General features: G+C 51.5%; 2 protein-coding genes across 3 annotated transcripts; both read right to left on the bottom strand.

Moving 5' to 3' along the window:
* Positions 1–572: 572 nt before the first annotated feature.
* Positions 573–8141, bottom strand: ARPC1B (actin related protein 2/3 complex subunit 1B). Its single transcript, XM_027889513.1, has 11 exons — positions 7990–8141; positions 6339–6452; positions 5617–5690; positions 4746–4850; positions 3901–4123; positions 3517–3624; positions 2950–3156; positions 2153–2228; positions 1874–2070; positions 1301–1391; positions 573–891 (listed from the first exon to the last, which is right to left on the bottom strand). Exons 3-11 carry the CDS (start codon positions 5678–5680, stop codon positions 853–855), a joined length of 1110 nt encoding a protein of 369 aa, XP_027745314.1. The 5' UTR covers positions 5681–5690; positions 6339–6452; positions 7990–8141; the 3' UTR covers positions 573–852.
* A 1793-nt stretch (positions 8142–9934) lies between these two features.
* ARPC1A (actin related protein 2/3 complex subunit 1A) lies at positions 9935–24629 on the bottom strand. 2 transcript variants are annotated; one of them, XM_027889494.1, is made up of 10 exons: positions 24491–24629; positions 21304–21408; positions 21038–21142; positions 18566–18788; positions 16850–16957; positions 14084–14296; positions 12846–12921; positions 12454–12647; positions 11434–11524; positions 9935–10353 (listed from the first exon to the last, which is right to left on the bottom strand). In XM_027889494.1, exons 2-10 carry the CDS (start codon positions 21365–21367, stop codon positions 10315–10317), a joined length of 1113 nt encoding a protein of 370 aa, XP_027745295.1. In that variant the 5' UTR covers positions 21368–21408; positions 24491–24629; the 3' UTR covers positions 9935–10314. The 2 variants fall into 2 exon arrangements, with proteins under 2 accessions (XP_027745295.1, XP_027745296.1); XM_027889495.1 differs by having other exon boundaries at positions 21304–21385; positions 24491–24621.
* Between the last annotated feature and the right edge of the window lie 125 nt (positions 24630–24754).

Here is a 24754-nt window from a genome sequence, read left to right as displayed (position 1 = left end):
GACAACAGAGCTTCCCAGACTGGCTCCCTGAAGGCTGGAGGAGATCCAGCCCCAGGGCTCAGAGCACTGGGAGTCGCTTGCCAAGGGGTTAAGGCTGTGGAAGTGCAGGAGGACAAACGTGGTTTGTTGTGGGTAATCCTGTCCATACCTGACTGCAGGGACTCTGTGGCAGAGGGATGTGCCACAGGGAATGTCGTTGAGAGCTGCTGCTGCTGAGGTTTGGTTTGGCAGCCCAAGGTCTCCGAGCTGGCTCCCAGGGTTGGGAATTGTGCACCTGATGGGACTTGAGTGGTGTCCAGGGGAGCTTTGAGTATGGGAAACCTGCACCTCCCAGCCCCCTCCATCCCCTCCACCACCTTCTTCCTAACGCCAATCCTGTCTGGAAATGATGCTGAAGCAGGAAATGGGGAAGTGACACTCCCCTTATCTCAGGGTCCTGATTCATCCCCAGAACCGGTGGCAGAAAGGACGTGACCACCCGTGGTGAGATGTGGCTCAGCCCCGCGATCTGCTCCGGCCACACACGTGTTCACACTGACCTTGTTCTAAAAAAGTGCAAAGAAAACCTCTTTGGATTTATCCAGGAAAATCCTTAACTTTATTTTCTATTTTCTAAGCGATGTATGACCAGCATCAGGAAGGATTTTAACAAAAATAGTAAAAAAGAAAAAAATTGGCTTTCTCTGAGAGCAGCTGCCAGGGCTGGCTGGCAGCAGGGACTGTGCTGGTGGCATCGTGGCACAGGGAGCTCGTGTGGCACGGGGGGTTCGTGTGGCACAGGGGGGCTGGCAGGGGGAAGCAGGTGAGGTGGCAGAGCGAGGGCAGCCAGGATGCCCTTCCTGGAGGGCTCCTTCATTTGATCTTGAGATCCTTCAGCGCCGACTCCAGGCTCTGAAATGAAACGGGACGTTGTTCAGCAGCAGCTCTTTGCTTTCCGAGGCAGCTGGAGGTGGCTGGGGAGCTGAAAGCGAAGGCAACTGGGAGGGAAGCTGATCCCTGGCGTGCCAACCCACCCCCGTGGGGGGGAAGATCCCAACTTTGGCTGGTTTGGGCTCACTTTCCAAGCCATGTGGGCAAAGCTGAAGCCAGGAGAGGGTGCTGTATCCCTGTGCAAGGCTGGCATCACCCCCCCCTCCGATGGAGAACTGTGAAAGTGCCACCCAGGGGTGTCCCCCACCCAGGACTGTGGGACAGGATGGGCCCCAACACCACAGGGTGAGGGACTGCAATTAGAGCTGTGGCTAATGAGGGTTCAACACTGGGTGCTCCGAGTCCAGGGGGGTCTGTGGGGACACCTCACCTTGACATCCCAGATGCTCATGCCACCGTCCATGCCCGTGGTGCAGAACTGGGAGCACTTGTCCTTCCCACCCGCCAGCACCGAGATCTGGCTGTGGGTGCAAAGAGGCAGCAGGAATCAGTCACTCCAAGGTTCCTGCTGAGCCCTTGGGTAGTCATGGGTGGGAGTGGGGCTGGACCCTCTCCTGCCCCCCACCCATGTGCAGGGAGGCACTGGGGGGGTAGCCAGGGATGCTCAGAGATATCCAGGGATGCTCAGAGATACCCAGGTGTGCTCTAGGGATGATCCAGGACCGACCCAGCTTCTGGGACTGGACCCCTCTATTTCCCACACCCACATGCAGGGATGCTCTGGGGATACCCAGGGAAACTCAGGGATATCCAGGAGTGATGCAACTCCTTGTGCTGAATCCTTTAATCTCTCTCACTCGTTTGCAGGAATGCTCAGGGATGCCCCAGGGATACCCAAGGATGCTCCCAGGCCCGGCAGCAGCACACCCAGGGGATGCTCAGGGGTCATGACCCCTGAGGTGACCCCGAGCCCGTCCCTGCACCCCCTCAGCCCAGCCCTCACCTGATGCTGTTCTTGTGCAGGGTGTCCAGCGTGGCGTTGGCCGTGTCCGAGCTCGCCTTCTTGTCCAGGTTCTGGAAGCGCTCGCGGGCGGTGAGGCCGCGCTGGGAGCTCTGCTTGGGGACGTCCAGCTTGCCCCCGAAGGCCAGGGCGCCCTGGCTCTCCTCGTAGGTGAACAGCATCGGGCAGCAGTCGTGGCCCTGGGGAACAGCCCACCCTGCTCAGCACCCTCTGCCCACGGTGCCCACGCCATGCCCACCCCGCGTCCCCACCCGGACTCACCGCGGCCACCAGGCTGTTCTCGGTGATGAAGGTGACGGCCAGGAGGGGCAGGGTCTCGGTGCACAGGGTGGCGACGCTGCGAGGCAGGGCGGACGTTGGCAGGGAGCTGAGCTGCAGCCTCTGCCCTGAGGCTGGCACAGCTCGTCACGCGGGTGGAACACACAAAGACTATGAGAGGACCCACCGCCTCCTCCATCTGTGGGGTTCTCGGAATGCTCCGGGGGTGTCCCAGCTCCAGGGGCTGGACTGCTCTGTATCCCCCACCCATGTACAGGGATGTTCCAAGGACACCCAGGGATGCTCAGGGGTACCCAGGGATGCTCTAGTGCTGTCCCAGCACCTGAGGCTGAACCCCTCCAACTCCCTCACCCACTTGCAGGGCTGGACCCCTCTATCTCCCCCACCCATTTACAGGGATGTTCCAGGGATACCCGGGAATGCTTGGCAATACCCAGGGATGCTCAGGGATACCCAGGAATGCTCCAGGAACACTCTGGGCTGTTCTGGTTCCCTGGGCTGGAATCCCTCCATCTCCCCCACCCATGTACAAGGATGTTCCAGGGACACTCAGGGTTGCTCAGGGATACCCAGGAATGCTCTAGGGATACCTGGCACCCCTCCAGGGATGCTTTAGGGCTGTCCCAGCTGCCAGGGCTGGACCCCTCCATCTCCCCCACCCACACACAGGGATGCTCAGGGAACACTTTTGGCCCAACCCAACCCCGGGGTCAGTTGGGGGATCAATCCCCCCCTTGCATGGTCCCCCCCAGCCCCCTGCCCTCCCCAGCCCTGCTTACGCCATCTTCCTGCCGGCATCAGCGAGGCACAGGGTGCTGTCGTGGCTCACCCAGGCCACGCGGGACCCGCTGGCCGAGAAGCAGATGCTGTGCACCCACCCACAGCTGCTGCTGGACTCGAACATCAGCTCCCCAAAGGGCATCTTGGAGCCCCAGGGGGTGGGGCTGGGCCGCTCCTCCACCTCCTTGATGTAGGCTGAGAAGATCCTGGGAGTGATCAGGGGGCAGCTCTGCCGTGTGTCCCCAACACAGCGCCTGCCCTGCCTCCATCCCTGCTCCCTGAACACCTCCGTCTCCCTGGCAGAGCCCGTGGGGTCTCACATGGGGGCTGTAATGCTGGGATCATCCCCAGGGCACCCCCAGACCTCCCTGAGTCTCCCCTGTGCTCCAAACAGCACCCCGGAGGTGAAGCCTTCCCCACAGACAGACAATCCAGGGCTCTGGGCTGCCCCACACAGCTCTGGGCTGTCCCACACAGCTCTGTGCTGTGCCAGGGTGTGACCCCAACCATCCTTGGGGGTCCCCTCACTCAGGCCCCCCTGGTCACCCACCCCCCCTGCTCCTCACCGGCACTTGAAGTCGCAGGAGCCGGCGGCCAGGAGGACGTTATTGGGGTGCCAGTCGAGGCTGAGCACCGTGGAGCGGATGGGCTTCTTGATGTGCTTGCAAACCCACCTGCACAGAGAGGGCTTGGCCTCAGGAGGGGAGCATCACCTCCCCCAGGAACCCCACAGGGGGTGGACGAGGACAGTGAATGCTCCAAGTGCCCCAGGAGCTGCCCTGAGCCCCCATCCTGCAGTAGCAGCTCGGGCACGTGGAGTCCATCTCTCCGTCTCCCATCCATCTCATCCATCCATCTGTTCACCCATCTGTCCTTCTGACCACCCACCCACCCATCCATCCCCCCCATCTCCCCTGGGACAGACCCACCCAGCCCTGCCAGCTCCTCACCAGTCGTTCTCCTGCTCGAAGTAGCAGATGGAGATGAGCCTGGAGCCGCTGCCCACGGCGAACTTGTTCTCCCTGGGGCTCCACTTGACGCAGCGGGCGGCGCGGTTGATGCGCAGGATCACCAGGGTGGGTTTCCACACGCTGCCCTTCAGGGTCCACACGTAGGCGTTGCGGTCGGTCCCGCACGTCACCAGCCGGTTGCTCTCAGGGGCCCAGTCGATGCCTGGAAGGCAGAGCGGGCTGATGGTGGCCCAGGGAGCCATGGGAATGGGAATGGGGATGGGAATGGGTCACTCGGGGCTGGGGGCTGTTTGAAGGTAGACTTGTTCTGGGTGGTCTCTGCTCCAGGGTCCTTCTTTATCCTACTCCTGCATCCACCCCAAATGATCCCACCCCATCCCTTCCCACCTCAAAGCATTCCATGTCAACCCATCCCACCCCATCTCTCCCATTCATCTAATTCCGTCCCTCCCCACCCCAGCCCTTCCCGTGCCTCCCACACCATTCCGTTCCATCGCATCCCAACCCATCTCTCCTATGTAGCTATCATCCATCCATCCACCCATCCATCCTTCCCTTCCCACCCCTCCCACATCATCCCAACCCATCCCACCCAATTTCCCCCATCCGTCCTTCCCCTCACCCCCCATCTTTTCCATTCTCACCCATCTTTTCCCTCTATCCATATCCCTTCCCATCCATCCATCCATCCATTCTATCCCACTCCATTCATCTCATCCCACCTTATCCCTCCCCATCTCTCCCATCCCATCCATCCCACCCCAGGTGCCTTCTGATACCCCAGGCCACCCATGTCCCCGTCCCCTCCACCAGCTGGGACTCACCTGTCACCTGCCCGTTGTGCTCCTTCAGCTCGTGGATTTTGCTCCACTTGGCCCCGTCCTTGCGGTAAATGTGGACCTCGTGGTTGTTGGGGCACAGGGCAATCTCTGGGGGGAACAGGGCCAAGGCAAAGCCCCCCCTGGGTCACGGGCTCTGTGGGGGCAGCAGGGCCAGGCAGCCCCCACCCACCCCTTCCTGGGCTCCAGGTCCCCCTGCATGGCAGGGAGGTCCCACCAAGCCCCCCAGCCCTGGCCCTGCACTGCCCTAATGCTGCAAATTGTCCCTAAGGGAAGGGAGAACCCCACACCCAAGAGCTCAGTGCCCTCTTTTCCCTAGAGAGTGATCCCGTGGGGCTGGTGGGATGGGATAGGATAGGATGGGACAGGACATGGGATGGCTGCAGGCGCACAGCTCCAGAATCCAGCCCCATCCCGCCCCTCCTGCCCGGGCGCAGCAGAGAAAGCCCTTTTTGTTCTCCCACGTCCCCCGTGCCGCGGTCGGGAAATGCCATCGGCCATGAATTACCCGGCCCTGCTCTGCTCTGCTCTGCACTCCGTCCTCCCTCCCCACGTCCTGCAGTGCCTCCAGGTCGGACATTGTGCTGGCACCCCCGTGCCAGGCTCTGTCCCTGTGCCAGGCTCTGTCCCTGTGCCAGGCTCTGCCCCAGCAGAGGGATCTGGGGGATACAGGGGGCCATGTGCTGTCCCAGCCCCCAGATCTGTCTCTGGTAGGATTTACATCCCCAAACCCAGCCCCAACCCAGCTCTGCCTTGTCCTGGGAGCATCTCCCACTGCAGGGATGTTCAGCCAGGACAGTCAGTGCTTCGGGTTATCCCTGGGCATTTTGGGATGGGGTGCCCCGGCCGTACTTACGGGTCCGGTCCTTGTTCCAGGCATGGCAGCTGATGGGCTCCAGCAGGAAGCTGTGGTAGGCCATGGCTCAGGGGCTGGGAACAGGGAGAGACCCCCGTGGCTGGTCAAGATGTGCTGCTCAAGCCACTGGGACAAGAGACTCCCAGCTCCCAGCCCCACCGAGCGGTCCCTCCCACCAGGATCAGCCCTGTGTCACAGCCCACGGTGTCCCCTCTCTGATGGAGAAGGGGTTTCCCTGAGGATTTCCAAGCTCAGAGACTGCTCGCTTCCAGAGACTTCCAAAATCCCGCCACCAACTCCTTCCCCAGCCGGCTGGAGCTCAGTGGGCACACAGGGACCCTGTGTCCATCCCGAGTGTCCCACCACGGGCAACATCTCCTCTCTCCATCCCCACAGGGCCAGATCCACTTCCTCCTTCCCTATGTCTCATCTGGGAAGTGCCAAAGCCCCATGGAGGCACCTCCATCCCATTCCATCCCATCCCATCCGTGCTCAGTCCCGGTGACTAATTCCTTCTCCTGGCTGAGCTCCCACCGTTCCTGTTGGTCCCCACCAAGTGCTCCGGTGTCACCGGATGGAGCAGCTTCCCGCAAGCCCCCTCCAGGTGCCACGGGACCAGGAAGAGCCGGGAGCAGCGTCACAGCCCCCTGGCCATCCAGCTGAGGGAATGCAGGGATGTAGGGAAACACCTCGCCAGGGCGTGACCGACGGGGATTACTCACAGCTCGCTCTCGGCTATTTTGGGAACTCCCCGAACACGTCCCGTTTTCTTTGGCAGCCGAAAACGGTACAGGGGAAGGAAAAAAAGTCCCTCCTAGCAAAGCTCCGTCCCTGGGCTGGGGAAAAGAAAACGCAAAGAGCTGCATCCCCTGCCTGCTGCAGGCAGAGAAATCCCAATCCAAATCCCAACAGCACGAGCCCTGCTGACACACACCCCACAGTGGAGCCCCTGCCAGAACACCAGTCCCCACTGGCCAAGGACATGAGCAGGGATGAGCAGGCAGCTGCCCTATCCCAGCTGATCCCACTGGGATGCAGCACGGGGTGACCCAAGGAGGGTACGAAGCTGCTGCCATCGGGTGCCGGATGGAGCAGCACCGCGAGGGATGGATAAAATCAGCACAACAGGGACACTGCTGTTCCCTCAGGAGAGGGGAAAATGTGTGAAACGGGGACTTGGCTGAAAACAGGACCCAGCCGAAACGGCTCCTGGGGGGACGGATGGGAGGCAGGGCACACCGCGGTGCTTTCCGGCCTTGACTTTTGCTAAGAAAAGAGCGATGCTTTGGGTTTTTCCAGGGGGTTTGGATGCTCAGAGGCACAAATCCTCCTCCCTGGGGGTCCTGCTGCTCTCTGGTTTAATGCCATCCCGAAGGGATGAGTTCATCTGCCGTGCCAGGAGCGGAGGCCGCCTCAGGAAAGGAGCGAGGGCTGCTCGGCCCTTCGCTCTCCAGTCCCTCCCTGCAGGGGTTGGTGTTTCATTTCCCCCACAGCCCGTTTACACCCAGGTCCCTGAGCCCTGCTCCCGCCCTGGGGTGACCCACAGAGGCTTGGCAGGCCCTTTCCCAGCAGGAAAAAAAGCATTGGAAGGGCTGTGGCTCTCCCCTTGCTCGACACAGGGGCTGGCGAGGGAGGAAAACGGGAATTTTCCAAAGGTCAGACAGGGCGGGATTGGGACTCGGAGCAGCTCCGTTATCTCCCCGGCCAGTCCAAGCAGTTCGGAAACATCCTTGGAGGAGATAACCAAACCTTGGCAGAGCCGAGCGCTGGGGGCTCCTCCCAGTCCCTGGAGGAAGCCACCACGCACCAGAGGAGTCCCCCACCCCTGTGCTCCTGCCAGCCAGGTTGGGGACACCCATCCTCGGTCCCCAGTGTTGGTTTGGGGTGCCCCAGGAGCCAGCCTGGCCCGGGGGGGACATCACCGTCCCAGGGCAGAGGGAGGGCAGCTCGAACCCTCCTCTTCCTCACGCTGGGCAAAGCGGGGAGCAGCCGATTCCCAAGGAGGAGAGGACGGATCGTGGCAGCCCTGGTTCTGCCGGCACCAACCACGACGGGACCCCCACGGAAGGACCATTTTAACACACACTCCCCCCTCACAACTGTCAGACCTCCAGCAAGAGGAAAAACCTCAAACTTGCTCCCAAATCGGGGGGAGGGGGGGGGGGGGGAAGAAGAAACCCCAAACATCCCAAACGCAGCGACAGCAAAGCTCTCACGAGAGAAGGGGCTGCCCGCACCCCCCTGGCCCCCGTCGGGGGGTCCCCACGGCCCCTCGAGCAGGGTGGGAGCAGCAGGAGCGGTGACAGCCACAGCCCCACGGGACAGCCCCGGGTCCGTGCCGGGGTGGCAGAGCTGCCTCCTCCCCGTCCTTACCTTTGGGAGCGGCGCGGGCAGGGCGGGCCGGGCTCAGTTCATGGACGGCGGGGCTCGTTCATGGACTCTGGGCAGTCGACACGAACGCAGCCCCGAGCGAGCGGCGGGAGCTGTGCCTGCCCCGCCGAGGCTGCCCGACTTCCCTTTTCCTCTCCGAGAAATGTAACCACTTCCTTACGTGGGCGTTGGGGGAGCGCACAGCAGCTCTGCGGCCGCCCTGCCCCTGTGCCTGCGGGCCAGGCCCGCTCCATCGCCGCACGTGGACCGGACACCGGCCCCGGGATGCTCCTGCCGGGATCCCGGTGGGATGTGGGCAACGCGCCCCGGGGCCACGAGGGAAGGACACGGCCGGGAGAGCAGGGGGATGCCCGTCCTCCCCCTCTGGCCGCGGGAGTGTCGTTCACCGCCTGGTCCCTGAGGCGTTTCGGAGGGATGGGACACCCTGCCTGCCTCGCGGTGCTGGCCCGGAGCAGGGAACAGCTGCGTCTGGAGCCCACCCGGGGCGCGACTCCCGTCGGCATCGCCTCCCACGGCCGGGGAGATCCGCGGGGCCCCGCGGAGCCGAGATCCGGCCGCCCTCGGAGCAGATGCTGCCGGTTCCTGCATCCCACGGAGCCCACTGGGACCCCAGCCCAGGCTGGGTCGCCGAGCCTTGCCCCCACCACCAGCCATCCACCCCTCGAGGTTTTTCCCTTCCGCTTCGGAGCAACTCGTGTTGGGAAAGAGAGATGGGTTTCAGTTTCTCCCCCCTCCCCTCCCTGAGCAGGGGGATGCACTCACCCCTTCCCTCCCCGAGGGACTGCAGGACGGGCAGGGTCCCCCCTCAGCCCCAGGCATAAACACTGAGATCTATTTTCTCTTGTTAGGTGATTTTTTTCATCCTTTTTTATCTTACCTGGACCAAATATTTTAGAATCTTTTTTTAAAAATACTTTTAGGAAATAAACCACCAACCTTTCAAAGTGACTCCAGAAACAGTCATTGCTGCCTGTGAGATAAACATCTAATAGTCCATTCAGAGATTGACAAAGCCAAATCCGTGCTCCTCTGTCCATCCAGGGTCACTCTGCTCCACAGGACACTAAACTCCATTATCCTGGTGTCCCACCTGACAAACCCCACCCATCCCAGCGATCCTACACAGCAGATCCTCAGACTGCAAGGAGAGCAGAGGTTAAACACTCATTATTTTATGTTTAGAAGGGAGAGGAAAGGAACTGAAAAACCAGTCAGCTGTGTGCAGGGAGCCCAGCACCTGAGAAGGATCCAGCCCTGCAGTGGAGAACAGGAGTTGGCACTTTGTGAGCTGATCTTCCACTCTCCTCCCCCTTCAGCCACCCCGAGCTGAGAAACGAGCAGGGTATGAAGCAACCCTGCTTCCAGAGGAAGTGGTAAACTGAGGGAGTTTTTTTTTAAACACACTTCTGCATTTTCAACAGAAACGAGTCTTGAACGTTGTAGAGCAAGCTGATCCCCTCAGAGCACAGCCCTTCCTTCGCCTCATCCCCCGGGCACTGCACTGGGAGCAAGGTTGGTACCAATCCCAAAAGGGAACTACAAATAATTCCAGTCATTTGCCTCTGGAAAGAACTGTGGCCCGCTGAGCAGACAATAAAAAAAGAGATATTCAGGTTAATTTGCTGTTACTATGGATTAAATGCAAGGCAGACAGAACTAAGAGCAGTAGGATTAAATCATTCATCTTGAAAATCATCACCTCAAGGGAACAGTTTCCCAGGAAGAAGCTCATCTGAACCTTCACATCCAGATCATCACAACTCCAGGTCCTCTTCTGTCAACTTGGAGAAACTTTCAATTAAAAAGAACTTTGCTTGTTTTAAGGCCATAAAGTATCAGTGCAGGGTTTTCCCATTCCCTCTCTCTCCCAATTAATTCCCTAAACATCCCTTTTTTAATCGCCACCAATGAGCATCAAAGCAAAGAACCAGTTTTTCTCTTTTTTATTATTATTATTATTATTATTTCTAGCAGACAATTTACATAAAATTCCCCTTTTAAGTTAGTGATTCACAACTTCCTGCAATAAACTACTTAAGGAGCAGCTTTGGTAAAGAATGGAATGAAACAACCAACCAAAACAAACAAAAAAAAAATAAAATAACAAAATAAAAAAGGAACAATCACAGCTGATTTTGAAACCAACACAATTCACCAAATTTAGATTCAAAAGGGAATCTGCCAAGCCATATTTTCTCAGTGTTTCCAAACATTTCACCTTCCTCCTCCTCCCTTTTCGGGTCTGTGCAGATGTGGGAGCTGCATTCTGTCGAGCAGTTTGTCCTGCTAGATCCTGGAAATCCATCCTTACATGATTCGTAGCCCTTGAATGGAGGACTCCAAGGTCTTGAAAGAGAGAAAAATCTTAATCACTATCAGCAGCAGTAACTTGTGTTAAATAACTCTGTGTAAATGCTAAGAAAAACAAGTAAAAAAACCGAATACTTGAGATTAGACTCATCTTTATAGAATCATGGAATCTTTGGTTTGGTTTGGAATGGAATGGGTTGGGTTGGAAAGGACCTTAACAGCTCATCTTGTTCCACCCCCTGCCATGAGCAGGGACACCTTCCACTATCCCAGGATGGCCTTGGACACTTCCAGGGATGGGGCAGCCACAGCTTCTCTGGGCAACCCCCGGGCCTCCCCACCCTCACAGGGAAGAATTTCTTTGTAAAGGAAAGAATTTCGTCCTAATTCAAGAGCCACACGAGTCATTCCTTTCCAACTCAGGCATATATATACTAGTGACACAGACCTGAAGCTGCACTAAAGCAGCTTATAGATCACCTCATCCTCTCCTCTGGCTCCTCCAGAACTTTCTGGTATCACAGAACACAGACAACCCATTCTTTTCCTAGACCAGGTCCCAGGAGTTTTGGGAAGGCCAGCAGAGACCTCTGTCGGCCAGGCCTCAGCAAAGCAAGCATGGGCATTGTTAAATCCTTTTAGGATCTTTATTTTCCAACTGCTTGAGGCAACTTCTTACTACTTTGGCAAGTTAATTCTGAGAGGGCAGGACCGTGTTCTGCAGCAGAACAGGGAGCAGAGAGTCCTGTGGGATGGGGGCAGGAAGAGGCAATGGGCTATGTCATACCCATGAATATTCCAGCCCAACTGTTGCTGAGGCTGGAGAAGAAAAGAATTGGTGGGAATTCCTACAGGGACATTAGGTAATTCCATTAAAAAATTAAGTCTGTATAAGCACCATCTGCTAAACAAAGTGCATCTGCATTTATGCTGATTCTTGGATCTGTTTTTCTTACGGAGTTCGCAAAACAGTCTCGAATATTCCTGTCAGGATTTCCTGCTGCTGATGAAACCTGCCTTAGGGCTGAGCCCCAGGAGCTGATGTTAGAGATCAAAAAATAGCCCCTCACCCCAGCTAGTTCACATAAACACAGCAGTAAAAAAGCATGTCTTTACCTTGAAATCCCAGATGGTCATTGCTCCATCGATGCCGGTGGTGCAGAATTTCCGACAATCCCGTTTGTCTATCTCGTAAATAGACACTTGGCTGCAAGCAGAGAGTGAGAGCTCTGACACCCATCACACAGAGCCAGAAAGCTGGGAAATTTGGGTTGAATTCTACTCCTACTCCTTCAGATGGAGACATGAGTATATCACAGCTTACACCAGTTTTTTGGTCAAATGCCTCAGAAAAATAAGCCAAGAAAAGGATGCTGAGAGCTCTTTCATGGCCTGGTGGGCTAAATGTTTTCCCTGGATTAACATGAACCACCCAACATCCTCTGGGATCATGTGCCTTTTTTAAAGGCAGGGATAATTTACTCAATTAACTTGGATCAATCCTTTTGATCAACAGAATCATGGAATGGTTTGGGTTGGGAGGGACCTTAAAGCTCCACCCCTTGCCATGGGCAGGGACACCTTCCACTATCCCAGGTTGCTCCAAGCCCCGTCCCACCTGGCCTTGGACAATTCCAGGGATGGAGCAGCCACAGCTTCTCTGGGCAATCTGCCTCAGGACCTTCACAGGGAAGAATTTTCCCCACGTATCTAACCTACATTTCTTTCCTTTCACTTTTTGAAAACAGTAATACCTAATAACTAAATACACGTGGCAATAACATCTTAAAACAGGAAGCTGGGACGTGAATTCCTGCTCGAGGTGGATTTTGCTGACTAGATTTTGCACAGTGCCACCAGGCTCTTGGGAACTACCCACCTATTATCAAATATGTGATAAGATAAGCTGTGTCCAGGCTACAGAGCACATCAGTCACGAGCAAACAGGAGAAGCATGCACACCCTGTCAATGATTAACTGCAGCAATGATTAACAGGCAGGTGTTAGGGCAAGCCTACAAGGAAAAGGGGATACTGGCTAAGCCCTCCTGGTAGAGCAAGGCTTGCAGAACATCCTGGGAAACCAAACTGGCATGGAGAGCACTCCCTCCCCTCGTGCTGGCAGCAGGGCACTCACGTTATGCTGTTTTGGTGCAGGGTCTCCAGGGTGGTGTTGCGATCTTCCGTGGTGGCTCTTTTATCCATGTTCCGGAAGCGCTCCATGGCGGAAATGTTGCGCTGGATGCTCTGTTTTGGAATGTCTAGTTTGGAAACGAAGGTCAGCAGGCCACGGTCGTCACAGTTGAAGAGCATGGGGCAGCAGTCATGGCCCTGCAACCAAACACCAGGGGAACCCTGTCAGGACACACCACCTGCCCGGCCCCGCCGGTGCTGCTGCCCCCTCTGAGTGCAGAGGGCAGAGACTGGCACCGAGCAAGAGCTTATTTATGATGAGCTGGGGGAAATGTGGTGTTTCTCCCCCTCCAAAACACGACAACACTCCAAAAGCAGAAAATAACAGACACTTACAGCTGCCACCACGCTGTTCTCAGAGACAAACGACACGCTCAGGAGTGGGAGGAACTCTGTTTTCAGCTGCGAAACCCTGAACACGAGAACATTTGTTACAGGAATTCATTGAAACCTCTCGTTTTTTGGCTCTAACAAAAAATAGACTGCGTCCCCACGCGAGGATTACTGGAGAAGCCAGCCCAGCTCAGTTGTCCTGTGGTGACTCCAGAGGGTTGTAATTTGTGACAAGAAGTTTTAACCCAATGGAAGTGTCCTGGAGGGTCTGTAACAAAATGTAAGTGTTCCAGGTGAAAGGCTGAAGTTGCCAACATTGTGTGTAAGAGTTTAAAAGGAACACCCCCAAAAATGTTCTGATGAAGCTATTGACTTCATTTGCATATTGAAAACACTTGAAATTTTAAGGTTTGTCATCTTTTCAGGAGGAAAAGGCCTTGATGTTCAATTAAGTCAGTTTTTGTGATTTAATGACGAATGAGAAAAGAATTCTGAAACACTCCATAATGACTGATATCCCCTGCCAGGTACAGTTATAACTGTAGCCCTCAGAACCACAATTCAAAATGAATCCCAACACTGCCTGGGTGATCCCCAGAGATCTCTGTTACCAAAACATATGGAGAGCCTCCTCCTCCTTGGTTAGGAAGCCATGGACACTGCAAAGTTATGCAGATCAAGAGGAGGAGCAGGAGGAGTAACTGTTAATGGACTATTTTCTTGGATTGGAAGGTGCAAGTTGAAACTTTGCATCAGCAGAGCCTTAAGGACAAGTGGCTGGAATTAATATCTCATGAAATGAACAACTTATTTTCCAGATCCTGGATGGGGATAGGGTCTTATTAGTTATGGAGTGAGCAAGTTTCTGGACTCTCTTGAATCCATTTACAAGGAAATATTGTTTCCCCCCCAAATTCTCTGTATATTTCCACATGGAGTGGAATGCAATTTCTCCTTTTCAAATGCTTTCCCCCCCCCCCAAATTAACCTGGCTATGCCCTCAGTGAAGAATTCTTCTAAGAGTTTTGGAGTCTATAACTTAAATTCTCAAGCATCAACCTTACAGGAGCCTCAAAGAGACTCCTGGAACCTGCAGCAGTAAAAGTGGCAACGGCAGTCTCAGCCCTCGTGAGACAAAGGTACGACATTCCACGGGGAATCACGGAATTGTCAGGGTTGGAAAAGACCCTTTAGGATCATCAAGTCCAACAGCTGCTGAGTGACAGCAAGGGGGTACTCACATCATGTTTTTGGAGGCATCGGCGACGGACACGGTGCTGTCGTGGCTGACCCAGGCCAGGCGGTTGCCGCTGGCGGAGAAGCTCACGCTGTGCACCCACCCCCCGCTCCCCGCCCCCCCAAACTCCGACATCAGCTGCCCAAAAGGCATTTTGGAGCCCCAGGGAGTACTGGCTGGTTTTTCATCCACTTCCTTAATGTAGGCAGAAAACACCCTGCAAATAAAAAAAATAAAATAATAAAAAAAAAAGATTTCAGTGTGAACAGAGAGAGAGAAGAAACCTCCCGGGAGCTCCGGATGGAGAGGGATGTGTTTGATTCCCCGGCCAAATAAAACATTATGGGAACTTTAAACAAGCCTGGAAGCTTCAGTGTGCAGGGAGAAAGGTTGTAAAGCACACAGGGTTTTCCTAAATGCTGCTCTTGTACCCCTCTCCTTTTTTTCCAGGAGATGGCACAAAAACGCACGGTTGTCAGTGCGTTTTCCGCCGTGCCAAGATTTCCCTTTTCATCCTTTCGCGGCGCTAACAGCTCTCCAGAGTCCATCCCTCAGCTCTGAGAACACCCAGGAACAGCACTGTATAATTAGCAGCTAATACAAACACCTACAAAATTACCCACTTTTTAGGAACGTTCACATTTCAGCAGGATTTCAAAGAAAGCAACCCGATGTTCTGACGCCTGCGAAGGGGCTCTGAGCCACCTCCCTCCTGCTCGTGATTGGAAAAAAAAAAAACACCTCAAAAACCTGAAATACCACAATGTTTTTATAGAGTTGGTTTTTTTTGGTTTTTTTTTTTCCCAGGGTTACAATTTTCAAGATATGCTTAAATAGAAAGCCTCCCCCTTTCATCAAATTCCTTCTGCATGATTCAGACATGCCACAATATGGTGTTCTTGAGTGGGTTACCATGGAATTCACCGGGACTGTCACCCACGGAGGATTAGGGTCCATTGAGCAGGAGGAGCAAGGCAGCTACACCACACTACTACCAGAGGGGGGGAAAAACTCAGCATAAAGGAAAATCTCTGATCCAATACTCCAAAAAGGAATTATTTTATTGTGAGTTTAAGGAAATGTAGCTCCCCCCCACCTCCCCTTCCCTGTTTTTGAAATGTTTTACGTGTGTGGGGGAAGCACTTCCAAAGGTACCTACATTCAGCTTATTCCAATAAAGCTGCTCATTGGGAATGAGAAGGGTATCATAACTGCAGCTATATTAGGCACAGATTTTCTGGGAATTAAGTATGAATTTATATTTGGGCTCTATCAGTTTAAATATAATCTAATTATAATCCTTCAAAAAACTTAATTTTACAGAGCCACCTAAAAAGATGGGTCTCCTAATGTATGGAAATAGGACAAGATGTTTAAAGCAACAGCCTTTTGACACAAGGCAGGAAAATAATTCCTAAGTAGTGAAAGACCTCGAATTTAACTGTTAGTTAGAATAAAAATAAGTCTTTTCCCTCACTAAAGTCTCCCTCTCTTTTAAAACCAAGGCCTGTTCTTTTTTTATAAAATACAGCCCATTTTCAGAGAAATGAGGTGCAGGACAGAGCAAGTTTTCTGATGGGAAATAAAAAGGAGACCAACTGAACCACACTATTTTCTTCCAGAAAATATAATTAAAAAAAAAAAAAAATCACACCGAACAGAAAAACTGTGTGAATCTTAACTTTCAACCAAACAGGGAAAAAAAGGAGGTAACCAGGGATGCAATGCCCATAACAAGCATTTGAAAAAGCTCAAGTCCAAAGGAATATAAATATATATATATATACACACACATATAATGTATTTCAGGTGACCTAATGTCAAAGTCCCAAGATCCTTTATCAACACACTTGAGAAGATTTCCACAGGTGAAAAGCAGCTGCTTCTGGAAGATGAGTGATTACCTCTCACATCATGTTTTTTGTGAAAGGAAGTGAATAGTTTATCTAACGAAAACGAGATAAGGAAGGGAAGGGAGACAACTCTCCTTCCCAGCTCCCATTTAACGTTGTTCCTTACATAAAAAAGTATCAAAGGATGGGGTTTAGAAGTGGGGGGTTTCATTCTGAAATAAGGGATGTAATAGTCAGTCCCACCTCCCCTTCCCACTCCTCCTTAAATCATTTTTAGTACACACTTTGAAGCTTAAAAATTGCCCTATTACATAAAGAATTTAAGAAAAGAAGCTTTCATTATCATCCAAGGTACAAGTGATTAAGTAAATGTGAATTAAAGCCAGGCACTGCAGACAGTTCCCCATGCAACTCCCCTGCAGTGACCCCAATCCCTCCCTCAGAGCAGCCTGACCCATCCCTCCTGCTGGAATTTCACCATCAGTTTGAAAGCCTGTCCCATCCATCTCTCATGCCAATCTGCTTTTAACAGCCTTTTTTTTTTAAAATGCCCTTCAGAAAATGTGTTTTATTGCACTTGGAGGTGGATCAACTCCTTGACCCCGCTCTCCTCATGGGGCTGCGGGAATGTCACTGCCAGCACAGGGAAAGGGGAGAGCAGCAATGACTCAGGGGTGAAAAAAGTGGGATAAGGCCTTTGGAAGTGTGTCCCTCAGCAGATCCATGGTGGCAGTCCAAAGTCAGCAGGCAGCAGCACCAAAGCCAGCGTTGCTCCAGCTGGGTGTTTTATTTTGGTACCAACCAGAGCGTGCAGTGAGCCACCTTTTGTTCTAATAGCAACTGCCTGATGAACACACTCATGTTGCTGACTCGATCCAGTGACCCAAACCACACACAGGTGCTTTAGTTCCTCTCACCTGCACTTGAAGTCACAGGATCCTGCAGCCAGCAGAACATTGTTGGGGTGCCAGTCCAGGCTAAGGACAGTGGAACGAATGGGCTTTTTAATGTGTTTGCTCACCCACCTAAAATAACAGAAAAAAAAAAAAAAAGAAAGATGCATAAAATTCATATGAGCATATTTTACCTGCCTCCCCCAAGCACTCCTCAAAAAGATCACTCCTTGCCAGTGACTAACCACGTCGGTTTTGGAAAGCACGTCACGCCCAAATCTTTCACATCCCCTTGTGCAATCTGTGAACTTTTTATGGTTATCTCAATTAAAATTTTAAACACTATGAGCAGACTCGTTAAACGTATCTCCTCACCTGAGTACTGTACCCCTTCCAGCTAATTCTTATAATGAATCACATGAAACTCCTTAATGGGAATTTGGCCCGGGAACCACCTGGTCCCTCACACCCCCTGAGCACGAGGTCAGCTGGGAGGGTGACAGAGCCAAGCAGCCCCGTTTTCACGGATCACCAGCTATGAGTCCTCTCCAGCTCCTTCCAATGAGCTTCACAGTCACATCTCTTGCCTATTGACTTTTCTGCTGTTTAATAACACAATAACTATAAAACAAAGCAAGTAAATGGGGGAACTGCCAGTGATACGACCAGTGCATTCGTCTCAATTATCTGCAGTGCGGTGCGAAGTGGTCCTGCTGCTGAATGCATCAATACTGGCCTAAATATGTCTCAGCAGATTCAGTTTATCTGAACTATTTACAAAATAGTAATGAAATCTGTTATTCACTTGATGGCCTCTGGGATGATGGTGCTTTTTCTTTGATTTTACTTCCATCAAGCACCAGTTTTAAGGATCACATTCTTTTTCTTTAGCATATGGGGGTTTTGATTCTTTTGCAGACAAGCGAGGCAGAGAAAATATTGATTAACTGAGTATGCTGGAAAGCAGAAAAGCCCAAAACGATGTTTACAATGTATTTTGCAGATGGTGTCACTTCTTTTCACCTCCACGTGGCAGACTGGACACAGGACACGTGTGGTTTTGTGCCTGTTTATGCAACCCAAGAGATGCTCCCCATACTGATTTCACCTACAGATGACACAGCAAATGTAGCTCCAACGTGTGCAGCTACAAAGGAAGAAGACCAGAGGCACTAAGTTTAGATGAGAATAAAATGTTAATGGTGGAAATATTTGTGATAGAAATCTATAAACTGTCATGTAATACATGACAAAATACAGAACAGGTCAGTGACAAGCTCAAACATCTTCTAACAAACCACCCTGGAGATGTGACCGACTCAAACTCTTTAATGACAAGAAACGGCCCAAAATAATGTAAACGGAAGAAATACTCAAGTGGAGGTTTCTTCATTCCTTCTGGAACAAGGTGGGGGAAGGAAACATTTCTCTCTTTTCCAACCATACAGTTGTAGTAAATAAATTTTTGCTCTGCAGAAGGTCCTGCACTTTTAGAAAGGCAACATATGCTTATGGCAGTCAGCCAGAACAGATCCATGCCAACATGTACCACCTGAAAATAAGTGAAGTCAAAGGCCTTCAGGGGCTACACCAGAGTAAAGAACCGATGAGGTCATCCCTCTGCACTCCCTGAAGACTTCAGAAATTAGTAAAGCAGTAACCTAGTTCCCACAGCTGAGCTCCAGGCTTCAGCTTCCCTGTGCAGACCCTGCAGGTATGAACAGGAATTCAGCCGCTCACCAGTCATTTTCAGACTCGAAGTAGCACACAGATATAAGTCGGGCTCCACTTCCCACAGCGAATTTGTTCTCCAGGGGGGACCATTTGACGAAGGTGGCGGCACGGTTGATCCTCAGGATCACCAGGGTGGGTTTCCACACGCCGTCCTTCTGGCTCCACACGTAGGCGTTGCGGTCGGCGCCGCACGTCACGATGCGGTCGCTCTTGGGAGCCCAGTCGATGCCTGCAAGGAAAGAGCTCCCAGCACTGAACTTCTCCCTTTATGCTGTTTGCTTTGCAGGAAGGCAAAGCAGAGATCACCTCACAGCCTTCTATCATAGAATGGGTTAGTCTGAAAGGGACCTTAATCTTGTTCCAAGCCCCTGCCATGGGCAGGGACACCTCCCACTAGCCCAGGTTGCTCCAAGCCTCGTCCAACCTGGCCTTGGACACTTCCAGGGATGGGGCAGCCACAGCTTCTCTGGGCAACCTGTGCCAGGGCCTCCCCAGCCTCACATCCTGAATTCCCGGATCCCACCGGGAATTTCCCGCTAAGGCCGCTCCGACGTTGGCCAACAGGTGGAGCTCTGCAGGCCGGCCAAGGCCCGTCCTCAGCACCCTCCACACCTCTGACTTGGAAACTCAGCAATTCTAAAACTGCACAATCTCTAACAAAGTCAATCTGCCTGCTGCCAGACTGCAGCCACGATCTAAAGTTTAGATAACAGGTTTTGGGTTTTTTTTGGTTAGAAGTTATAAATCTTTGTGTACTGACACAATCCTTGAATTGTTTCCAAGACTATTTAAGCTGTGCCATGAGAGAGAAAGGTTTACCCAAGCAAAAATAGCAATTCAAGGAATAAAACAAAGCCCTTGACAATGCTGCCATTGCTTCTTTCCCCTTCTAGGCAATGAAGGATGTTCTCAACCGGAAAGTCTTACGGGAACATTATTCTTCATCTTTTCTCTAGCAACCTTCTTGGAGATGCAGAGTGCAACCCTCAACTCTCCTGCCACAAATTACATGTCAGCGCTTTTCCATTCCCACATTCAGTACTAAAAACATCCCTTAAGCTCATAAACTGAAAATGGGATAAAAGCTACGAGGAGAATTTGTACTAATTCATATATTGTCTACTTCAAAATAGGTTTATGCTTACAAGGCTCCATTTTGAAGAGGCTGGTGGTCTGGAACCACAGTTACACGAGTCCTAACGCTGCTTTGGAAAGAGGGACCGTCCTGCCTCTCTTACCTCTCTTGCCCACCACCTCCCCTGACCCATGGCAAGTTCAGCTCTCTAGCTTACCAGAAAATGAAGCAATTAGAGTAATTAAAGCTCTTCCTGCAAGCGAGCAGGGGCAGCTCCCCACAGATCTGAGTCAAGAGAAGGACCTTGTCCCTCGTGAGCAGGAGCTGGAGTGGCAGCAGCTGACTCACTCCTGTCAGAGGTCACAGACAGTTTGATCAGCTGATCTCCTGTGTGGAACCACAGCCTAACTCCACTCCTTACAGCCACCGCAGCATTTGGGATTCCGAAGGTATCCACAAAGGCAGGGAGAGCTCTTTTCCCAAGTCATGAATATTTGCCTTCTAACATCAACAGGAACAAGTGAAATGGAGAGAAATTTCTTTGGGGAACAGCACGTTGTCTCTAAATTCTGCCCAAGTGACTTCACAAAGCAGCACAGACAGCTGTGCTCTTGGACAGCAAGAATTGGAAAAAATTGAATAAAACTCCTGGAAAATGCTGTTGGGCAGATACTCCTGCCCATTAGTGAGCTGAGAACAGAATAAAGGATATTGCTGCTTTGGGCAAGTGCTTGTATTAATTATTTTCATTTCCTTAGAGAGTAAAGCCTTTATATAAGTATCACCATGGAAAAAAACCCCAGTAATATAAAAGAGTGCCACAGGATAATCACATTTTTTAAAATAACACCTTGTGACTCATCGTGGCAGCTCCTCTTAATTTTCATTGTGGATCTACAGATACTCTGCAATATAAATGTGCTTACTGATGGCCTGTCATAAGTCCAGGATTGACCACCTCAAATGTTTATACAGTCCCTAAAAAAGGATATTTATTGCTGTTGGGAACCATAAACCACTATTACAGCCGTATACTTGATGAAATTTTAGTGCTAGCGCTTGAAAGGGAGGAGCATGCATCACTGTGACACAACCAGATTACTTCAGTACACCGAAAATGTGTTCTCATTATGTCATGATGGATGAAAAATAAGCAACAGACAAGCAAAAAAGGCTCAGTTACTCCACTGAAATGTCTGGAAATGAGATAGGGCTTTTCTTCCTAACATCCATCGCATGCAGTCCAGGAAAATGCTGCAAGGCTCCCTGTAAGTGGGAATGCCAACCTATAAAAATATCTATTTACTCGACACTTGCAGATTTCCTGTTCAGCCTCAGCTGGGGGGAAAAAAAAAAAACCAGGGGAGTGGGAAAACTCCATGTCTGGCTCAGCACAGTCTCACCTGTGATGTGTCCATTGTGCTCCTTCAGCTCGTGAGCCTTTACCCACTGGTTCCCACTCTTCTTGTAGATGTGGACCTCGTGGTTGTTGGGGCTAATGGCAATCTCTGGGAAGGAGAACAAGGAGCGGAACAACTGACACGTAGAACTGACCACACCTCCCCTACACATGACACAGAACACTGCAAGACCCCAAAGTGACAGCCAAGAGGGAAACAGAAATTGAAAAAACATATAAATTAAGAACGAAAGCGAAGATTTCACTTACGAGTCCGGTCTCTGTTCCAGGCATGGCAGGTGATTGGCTCCAGCAGGAACTGATGCAGAGACATTCCGAGGTCCGGGGATTCCTATGTTGCAAAAAGCGAAAGAGCTGAAAGGTGCAAAAGGGAAAACAAAACACTTCAAAATGAGAGAATCATTCAAACAGAGATCAGCTTCAACATTTACCGAGGATCTTTCAGTGCGGTGTTGCAATTTCCTTGCAGGAGATCCCAAGTTACTCCATGAATATATTAATTTACTCAAGGGCTGCCTGTGTCACACACCCTGATAGCTTTAGTAGGACAATGAATATTAATTGCCCTGCTTACTTTAGCTAATTGCAGTTGCCCTAAGAGCCACAGACACTTGCTTCTGAGGGTGTCCTCACAGACAAGGGAGCAGGTGCTCAAGAAATCTAATAAACCTCCTAATTTTACTATGGAAATAGAATAATTAAAAAAAAAATAAATATCTAGGACATAGCTCAGTAAACTGATTAAAAACCCTGACATGTACCCAGGCTCACAGGCAGCACTACAACAATATCTTCTTTCAGAAGGTTAAACTGATGTGTGACTGTGATCTGCTGATGTATTATTTGATAAAGCCATTTATGTGTATCCTAGGGAAAAATATTAGGATTAGTAATTAACTAATTGGTAATTTCTTCAAATTAATTCTAGCACTAAACTGTTTGATAGTCAGGCTTTTGCCCCCATGAGACTCAAATACTAAAAGAACAAGCTGAATCGTTGTAGTTTTTGAGTATTTTGTTTAAAAAAAAGGCTAAATACCTAGTTTTTATTTAATTTATGGCTGTTACAATAATCAGTGCTCAGCATCTGCAAGTGGAGGCACATCCACCTGGAAATACAAAGCTCTTTCAAATATTTTTAATATTTTAATATCTTAAATATTGTATTCTATGTCCTGTATTAACCACAGGCAGCACAAATGGATGGAAGATAATATAATAAAAACTCCAGGTCACCTGTAATAATAATAATAATAATAATAATAATGTGCACAGTCCACTTAATCCAACCAGGATTTGTCAATTCCTTCCATATATTCCACCTATTTTCACAGCAACTTCTCCCTGGCTGATGGATCAAAGTGGTTTTACCCCCACCTATACCTTGGAAAAGAACCATCTCCGTGATGTCATCCCAAGACATCCACACCCATCACAGCCTGAAATTACAACATACCCAAGTAAGGCCATGTTAGCAGAGGGTGGAGACTTCAGGACAAGGTAGGAATTTGGAAGCAAACAGGAAAGGAAGGCAATCCAACAGAAACTCAGGAGTGAAAGAGGGATGAGTAAATTCTTGCGGAGCTTTAGCAATTGTTCTAAAGAAATGCAAGTGATGGTTGCATTTCAAATGTACTTCAAATAAAGCTTAACTGTACAAGCTTTAAGTCCAGTTCACAATTTTAACCAGCATGAGTTTCATGGTTCTTCTAAGAACCACATTCTACCAATCAAATCAAGTTTTGCCCTAAGCAGGACAATTAATTTTTTTTTTTTTTTAATGCGAAAATGTTGACATAATCTGAGTTACCCCAACCTTGGGCATCCATCATTTGAAATTCCACGTGTGAATATAAGCAAAGCACAACTGCAGAGTGCTTTTTTCAGGACCTTGCTTTAGCTCATGCCAACATTCGGTAGCAGCACATTTCCATATACAGGAAAAGTTCAAGAGCTGTTCCACCAACAAGGAATGCTCAGCCTTTGCTACTCTTTCCGAAATAAAATGTAAAAATATCCAACCTCCCCTCCCCGAGGAATGCAGTTATTTTGAAACACTTTCTAATACAACCCTGGGTGTTGTTTTTTTTTTTCCACAGATTGGCACTGCATATAAAATATGGTCCCATCCTAACTTCTAGTTCAGATATTTTTACTTAGCTGTTCCCAAAACAGGCCCAAACCTGTATGATCCATCCTTTCCCACTGACTGAGTTTCCTGAGCTCCATAAATTGATGCAAGTCGCTGTTTTCCATTTTGGTTTGGTAACAAACCCATAAGACCCAACAGTGATAATAACCTCAAAAAAATCACTGCTATTTCTGTCCCCTGACAGTTGCAATGCCATTTCCTTAGGGGAGATAAATCTTACTGAAGTTTTCCCATTGTATTTATTCCTTCCCAACACACAGACAAAAATCAAACTCTTATTTCAGGAGGGAAAAATGCCACTGGCCCTATGATAAATTAATAACCTCAAATGCCTTCCTGTCAGCCAACCTCAGAATCTCACCCAGGTAAGACAACGTTATGATGGCTTTGTTAGTCAGGTATTTAATGCAGCTCTCCCTCAGCTTTTTCCCCAAATACAAAGAAACTGACCTTGAGTTTCAATGCTTGGCTTTTTTTAAAAAAAGAGGGAATCTTGCACCTTTGTACAAGTAGGAGTTCTTTCAGTATAAGAAGTGGAAGGATCAAGGTTGGGAAATACAGAGCTCAGCTGCTGTCATTTATCCATGGGGTGAGAAACATGTGGTCCAAGGCCATCCCTGGACAAGCAACCAGCCAGGATGTGGACTTGGAAGCAGGGATGGAAGGTGTTTGTGTAACGGAGAGAGAGAGAGAGAAAGGGATGTTTTTAATCCCTGCCCATTCTCAGAGCACCTACATCACTTCCAAAAGCCCCTGTGATTAAGCACAGCCCCCTTTCGCTGTCACTCCCTTCCAAGCCACTCAGCGCAGCCTTCCCAAGGGGGTGACTCCTCCCGGGCGTCTCCTGACCCAGGACACCGGGATGGGGATGGATGAGAGGCTGCGGCCCCGCCAGCACAGGGGGCATGGCCAGGACTACAGGGGGGCGCGGGGGCGATACGGGGCAGGGATATGGGGGGACACGGAGTGGGCTATAGGGGGGCACGGCAGAGGTGGGGGGGGGAGCACGGGGAGGGACATGGGGGGCACGGCAGGGAGGATACGAGCGAGCACGGCCGGCGCTGCCCCTCCCCGGCCCCTCAGGGCGCAGCGCCGCGCAGCACCCACCTCCTCCCCCTCAGCGCGGCCGCCCCCAGCCCCTCGGGGCAGCGATGCTGCGGCGCCTCCCCCGCCCTTTCCCCCCTCCCCTCCCCCCCCCCGCCTCCACCTCACCCCCTGCCATCCCCTCATCCCGGCGGGGCTCGCCGGCTCCCCGCGGCCATCCCCGGCGGGGCGGGGGCTCACCTGGGGCGGCGGCGGCGGGGGGGGTGAGGGGGGGAGCGGGACTCGCGGACTCTGGGCAGTCAACGCGACTCCGCTCCGGCGGCGGGAGAGGCCGAGGGGGCCCGGCTGGGACACGGGCGGCAGGAAACGCGCTGCGCGCACGCGCCGGCCCGGCCCCCTCACACACACACACACACACACACACACACACACACACACACACACACACACACACACACACACTCACGCGCCGGGGGCGGGGCGGCGCCTGCGCGGCCCCCTCAG

Source organism: Empidonax traillii, unplaced genomic scaffold, assembly GCF_003031625.1.
Source record: "Empidonax traillii isolate 1590-97213 ecotype Southwest subspecies unplaced genomic scaffold, ASM303162v1 scaffold263:size1499331, whole genome shotgun sequence".
Taxonomy (NCBI): domain Eukaryota; kingdom Metazoa; phylum Chordata; class Aves; order Passeriformes; family Tyrannidae; genus Empidonax; species Empidonax traillii.
This window is presented reverse-complemented; position numbering and strand designations above follow the sequence as displayed.